At 31.6% G+C, this 6,993-nt stretch overlaps 1 protein-coding gene across 12 annotated transcripts; it reads right to left on the reverse strand.

The window, feature by feature from the left end:
- Nucleotides 1-2,165: 2,165 nt before the first annotated feature.
- Nucleotides 2,166-6,565, reverse strand: LOC112282831 (putative serine/threonine-protein phosphatase 2A regulatory subunit B'' subunit TON2). Of its 12 annotated transcripts, none has more exons than XR_016503127.1 (6): nucleotides 5,807-6,558; nucleotides 5,435-5,633; nucleotides 5,042-5,130; nucleotides 4,728-4,804; nucleotides 4,488-4,547; nucleotides 2,166-4,019 (listed from the first exon to the last, which is right to left on the reverse strand). XR_016503127.1 is itself a non-coding variant. In XM_073534050.2 (3 exons), exons 1-3 carry the CDS (start codon nucleotides 5,979-5,981, stop codon nucleotides 4,789-4,791), a joined length of 300 nt encoding a protein of 99 aa, XP_073390151.1. In that variant the 5' UTR covers nucleotides 5,982-6,561; the 3' UTR covers nucleotides 2,166-4,788. The 12 variants fall into 12 exon arrangements, 2 of the variants coding, with proteins under 2 accessions (XP_073390151.1, XP_024376623.1); XR_016503124.1 differs by having other exon boundaries at nucleotides 2,166-4,064; nucleotides 4,488-4,562; XR_016503126.1 differs by having other exon boundaries at nucleotides 2,166-4,064; nucleotides 5,807-6,557.
- Between the last annotated feature and the right edge of the window lie 428 nt (nucleotides 6,566-6,993).

Here is a 6,993-nt window from a genome sequence, read left to right on the forward strand (position 1 = left end):
ATAGCCTTCAAGACGACATAATAGAGATGAAGCTCTTCAAAAAAACAAGCTCTTTCTCAAATAGATGATAAAGTAAAATGTATTTATTATCACAACTTTGGAAGAGATTCTTCATGTTTTGTGATTTTATTAAAAGTAGAAACAACTTCTAATGGTCTTATAAATGTTTTATTTAAAAGAAGTTATAAAGGCCTCAATAATAATCAAATAAAAAAATGGTCTTTTTGCCATAAAACAAAACATTATTGATAGCTGAAAGGACATATCAACCACCTTCAAAGAGAACAAAGTTCAAAATATGTGACAAATATAATTTACCACATCTTAGACTTCTTTAACATATGATGACTACTTCATATGGAACTCATCTCTAAAAGAGGAGGTAATGTTACAGATATACATATTTATCTAAATAAAAAGTATTAAATAGAAGATAAATGTAGGTGGATTTGATATTATCTTGTGGTGTAGCTTCTTACAAGCTTTATAGACATGTATTTGACTTTATATATATTTATATTTGATTGATAGATTAAAAACTTTGTCAACAAGTTAGTCATGTATCATACTTGTAAATAGCTTGTGGTACTAGCTAATGATGTATCATGCATATATAAAACTTGCCTTGTAAGTTAAGCCATGTGTCGGACTTATAGATAGCTTGTGGTACAAGCTAACAATGTGGCATGCATATAGAAACCTTGCCTTATAAGTTAAGATATGTATCTTATAAAATAGACACATATTGGAGGTTCTATGGAATGTTGATATATAACTTTTAGTTTAATAGTATAGATGGACATAAGAGTAATATATTTTTTAGTCTTTAATCTTGTTTCAAGATTTTTTAGTTTTTTTGTCTTTGGCAATGGCCATTTTAGTTTAAAATTATACCATCTTTGAGTGATTCTCTAGTCTTTTTGAGTGACACAAGAGTATATTGATCTTTTAATTTTTTGAAATTTATGTCCTTGATAATGAATCACAAATAATAAAAATATCAATATACTCTTTTGTTACAAAAATAAAGTAGATAATCATTAAAAGATAGTATAATATTAAGATTATAATATCTATTTTTAAAGACAAGAAGACTAGAAATTCTTGAAAAAAGACTAAAAATAAGAAACACATTGATAAGACTAAAAAAGGCATTATTATTATGCCTATATGTACTATCTTATTAGGAGCTACATGGTAATATTTTATAGAACCTCTAATGTGTGTTCAACTTATAAGACTTATATCTAACTTACAAGATAAGTTTTCTACATGTACACCATATAGACAATTTATATCACATATCAATAATATTTGTAATATATTGTCAATTTAACGGCTTAGTTTTTAATCTACTTATTACCTATAAACACATCAAAATTCAAATTTGCATCTATAAAGCCTCTAAGATGTATTTCCATAAGATTTTATCAAATTTATTTATCTATATTTATTTTTCTTTAATTTTTTTGATATAAATAAATATTTTTATCCATAATAAGTATAAAAAAATCAATCATTATTTTTTCTCTACAACTTAGCTATATAATTTATTAAATCTAAAAATCTATTTTTTAAGAAAAATAATCATATTTATTATTATCCTCTTATATGTGGATGACTTACTTATCACTAATAGTGATAAGAATTCATTTATTAGGTTCAAACCAAACTTTGTTTATAATATCAAATGAAAGAATTAGGAATTATGTCATCTCTATACAAAGACTTTGTATTTTATTCAAGGCAACATAATTTCATTTAGGTCAACAAAATAAAGCCTTCAATGTTGGTATCAATTGCTCCAATGGCTCTACTCTTCTCTTAGAGCTTCAATAGTTTCTTGTTCTTCTCAAAGAATTTCTTTTCAGTTATTGTGTATTCAAACTTGCACACATTTGTAAGCATAATGACTATAATGTCTTTTTCTTGATATGCTAGCAAATTTGCTCATATTATTCTTAAAGAATCAAAAGGCTCTATCATATCCTAAATTTTATCCATTTCATCTTTAATTGATAAATTATAATAGATATATCATAATATTTATATGAATGATCCTTCATCAAATATTTTTAGATCAAATAATTTCAGCCTTTGGAAATAATAAGATTTGAAAAACTAAATTTAAAAAATACAAATAGAGAATTTACACTAGATACATGAAAAGAATGTCAATTATTAAACATAGTTCAAAAGTTCCTACTAACCTTTGCTTTTAGATGAGTGTATTTGTATTTATATTATAAAAAATGTTATAAAAATATCAAAGCCATCAAAAGACATTTTTCATGTCAGTTGGCTAGTTTATGTGATACATAAATTGACAAGTGGTTACTAACTTAAATAAAGTGTAAAAATTCAATGTTCTTAGATGGTCTTAATTTTAAAGATTCAAGCACTTGAATAAATATGTCAAGCTTTTTGAAATCTATCTTTTCTCTAAAATTAAAGAAAATTCAAAAAATTCTCCAAAATTATTTTTTTAGCTTTGTCCTTATTATCTCAACCACCTATTTTCACATATTCATCAAATCATATAAATATATCAATAATTTTATTAGAAATATAAAGTTTTTATAGAATATCTTAATAAATATGCATATGTTTATCTAATATAGATTATTTTAGAAGTCAATAGCTTTCTATAGTTGACAATTCAAGAATTGCCTTGAAGCAGTACCACGTATTAGCACCAATAGGGATGATTGATAAGTAGATGCCATGATTGCATGGCACATGGGCAAAGATGGCCCCAATACAATATCCATCATCTAGGCAACATGATCAACAACAACCAAGCCTCACATCAACCTACCTACCTCACACCAGTTCCTTAGGATTCTACTTCCAACCTCCCTTCTTTTTGAGCAGCCTCCTAACATGATAAAAAGAGAAAAAAGTGGCTTTACTAACTATTTCATCATTTGACTAGTAGAAGCTACACTTAGTGCTAATTGCCCGCCTCACATTGGCTTTGCCAAAGACCTATTTCAAGCCTTGACTCTAATAAGAGAGAGCAATTTCTAAAGCATGCCATTGGAAAAACAATCCATTTTGCTAAGGCCAATGATCGGGCCACAATAGAGCTTTTTGTAAGGCCAAGGCAGCCTAGCCAACCATTGATGCCACTGTTGGCAACATCAATGGTTGTACTCTTAAGAAGCAAACCAACATGATGCAGTGGCATTGCACAGTGAATTATATCTTATAAAGCAAAGTTACGTACAATATTGCATAAATATCTTAAATATATTGTTGCAAATTAAAGGTAGCCAATTTAATGTAACGTCCAAACTAGCAGCAGTAAAAACATACCACAATCAATTAAGATTGCCAGTGAAGGTGCCATTAGCATATGCTTGAAATTCTTCGTTGCTCAATGTGTCATCCATATCTTTATCCAATCCCAAAAATGGATCTACATGAAAGAGTTCAACACTAACCCCCCGAGTTAAGACAGTCAAAGTACAGCACATACTTGGTATATACTTACCACAGCTAACAGGTGTCAAATAGATGTTAAGAGACTGCAGAGGAACTACTTTTGATGAATATACCACATATGGATTGGGCACTGCTAAGAGAAAACTAGTTATGAGCCGGCTCAGGTTCCCCGACTTCATCCCCGTTCCCTGACATGCATTCGACAACCGTTTCAGTAGACCCACCTGATCAACTTCAGAAATTGCCAGGTAATGTAACTAAATTTTTAATTTCCTAGTTTAAAAATTAAGCTCGAGACAATGAATCAGAAATGTACACATAAAGCGCACTGCATGTTTGACCTCCAGATTTTGAGTTCCAACTGGGCACAACGTTATACCGACATCGTATAACATTTGAAAGACAGATGTTACTTGCTCATTTCGTCAATTACCGTAAACACAATGCATTCACCATCATATAAGCAAGGTGTCGAACAAGCTTATTAGCGATATGACCAGATATTAAGAGAATTCGGGTACTTCACGAGATAAAATTCTTTGTGAGCTATACTTGATGGAGTTCCATTAATTCTGCAAGACAGTTACTGATCATGACTTTCTTGATGCATAATTTACCTGCCCAATGAACCAGTCTTTATAATTCTGAGAAAATTGAAGTGAACATGTAAAAACTATTTAAAAAAATACAGTCAAATCACCTTTTCGCTCATGTTTGAAATTCCGTGTCAAATTGTATCCTTAGAAACCAGAGAATAAAGCTGTTTACAAGATATTGTGAGTGTAGATGCCCAACCATGCTGTGGCATATCAATCCAAGCAACAGTACTCATACGCTGATTATATAATTATTTAGGATACAATCAAGCAGACCCACGTGATATTGAATCCGTCATATGCAGTAATGTACTAAAAGAGAAAAACAAACCTCGTCGCAATGGATCAAAAAAAGTAGTAGAACTTTCGAGCAGCAATTCTACTGTACATTGGCAAAAATGAAGCAGGAATGTTGCGTGATTGAGACAAGTTTGGAATTAGTACTTGGATGTAAAGCTCCTTTTCCAAGAATCCGCAAAAGTTTAAATTGTCAGATTGGTAATCCTGCAGTAAAATATTCTGAAAGCCTAGTGGGTTCGATGCAAGCGGTCATTTTCAATCCAGGCCAGCTATATATTCAAAGCTTTCCAACTCCTGAAGATTCATATCTCAACATAGATAAAACAGCTCATACAAAACTATAATGCAACTTGACAAACATCATACGTCACAAGGAGCACTCACCTTACCTGAGGCTGTAGAAAACCGCCACCATCATTGTCCAATTCATTCATATCAACTCGCGCTAGCGTTTACGAAACCTGAACGAAGAAGATGCAGAGCCAAGCTTAGGAGAGTTACAGATTTAAAAAGTGATGTTAAGTTAAAAATAGAGATATACTGATGAAGAGAAGATTTATTTAATTTACTCAGGCACGAGGCAGATTCTTGTCCTTAGATTTGAAAAGAAAATGCCGTTTAACATTCTTGTGTGTAAGCAGTATTGTCTCAAGTTAGAGAGCAAAGGCAAGACCAAATGAAGAACGGCAACATGCTACCTTGTGGACTTCAAGGTGAAAGGCATATGAACACACACTCGCACACACATAGAACGTGAGTATCGCAACGCGTCCATAATCATCCTCCTCTGAAACTCAAATATTTACAATCTGAGAAAAAAAATTCTGCATTTTGGTCCAATTTTCTCGACTCATAAATAGGCAACATGACAGAAGTCTTCATAATTCATCTTCAACCCAAAACCATTGTCAAGTTGCAGCAAGTAATCTTAACAGAAACTCTAAATGAGACACAAAAGCTCGCCAGCATCAACATATGTATGTTCGCTAACAGGTAAATCCCACTTATAAAACTTGAATGAAATAAGGGGAAAGGCAATAGATGCATTATGGCCCTACCTAAGCTAAATTCACAATTCAAATATTCCTTACTGGAGTACACCTGTTCTCTCCTCTATTTAATACGAGGATTTTCATCTTCGTTGCAACTATATTTCAGGCGATCCTATATACGACTTCTCCGCTAAATAGGCAGCAGAAAAAAGGATGGCATTTGCTCGTGACATATCCTAAGAAATCCATACTTCGCAAGACGCTGCACCTTCATACCAGCAGAATTTTCCACAGGTTTCTGTTGATCACCCGAAACACACCATCATTAAAATCAACGTGTGTCACTACGGCTGCAAACACAAACTGTCACAGGCAATAATCTGACCACTAAATCCAACATACTTCTCTATAGTTCTATTTGTAAAAGTTGACTAACCACTTCATTCTATACCTGGACCAAACCACCCGCACCTTTTGCAGCCTCAGACCCAAGCCCATCACCCGATCCATCACACTTCCGAAGCTGATCAACCCAAAGCATCGACGAAGGGAGTGGCCCTCTGCAGCGCATCTCTGGCCTCCTTAACTCCGTCTTGTGAAAATCCATGGTTTCTTCGAAACGCAGGAATTCATCGGTGGCTTCCATGCTCCCCCGTGAGCTTGAGCTGCATAGAATGCTCACGATCGAGGTATCGCTGCGAAGCGAAGCAGATCAGAGCTCGAGAAAACAGAATCTGGAAACCCTAATTCGACAAAACTACACTGAACTGCAGTTTGCCATGACTGCATGTTTCACTGATTTTGTGTTTCTCGTTGCAGCGTCTGATTTATTTCTATGGTGGATATTATGCATCGTTCCAACGTTGTTGAGAATTTGAACTTTTCATGTTGAGATATGAATAATGCTTGGAATTTTTCCATTGGGTTTTTTGAAAGTTTTGGTATGTTGAAAGAATGTATCTTTTGGAGGTGTAAGGGAAGATTTGTGAGTGGATTAATGAATTGCTTGGAGAGGATAGAAAGATAAATTGGGTTCTAAAAATTTAGGAAAATCAATTAGGGTCTAAAATGTTTAGAAGAATAAAATATCTCTATTACTTGTTGAAATTAGACAAGTAAAGAAATTATCAATATTTGTTGAAAATATAAATTTTTATAGATATCTTTTGTGCTTGAAGTGGATTCATATTATAAATTAAATATAATAGTAATAATATATTCGGTCCTTCTAATTTTTAATGGATAATGATTTATGATATATATTTATATTTATATTTATAAATAGAATCATAAATGAAGTGGTTTGATAACTTTTATAAATAGTACTATGTAAAAGTAATAGAATAAAATATAAAAATATATATTTTTAAAAATAATAGATATTAAAAATATTGAAATAAATTTTAGAATTAATATATATATATATATATATATATATATGCATTCCAGGAATTAAATTAAATATAAAATAGTATGAGCCATTGATAAAATATGTTATTAGTAATAATATAAGTATGATAGGTATCTATACTATTGAAGTAGGTAGAAATAAATAGAAGTAAGTAGAATTAGATAAAAATATATTAGATTGATAACTTCTTTAAGAAACTTCAAAAAAAGCTTTTTAAATACTAATCAAATCTATAAATGATTTCAAA

This window comes from Physcomitrium patens, chromosome 5, assembly GCF_059467195.1.
Source record: "Physcomitrium patens ecotype Gransden chromosome 5, ASM5946719v1, whole genome shotgun sequence".
Taxonomy (NCBI): Eukaryota; Viridiplantae; Streptophyta; class Bryopsida; order Funariales; family Funariaceae; genus Physcomitrium; species Physcomitrium patens.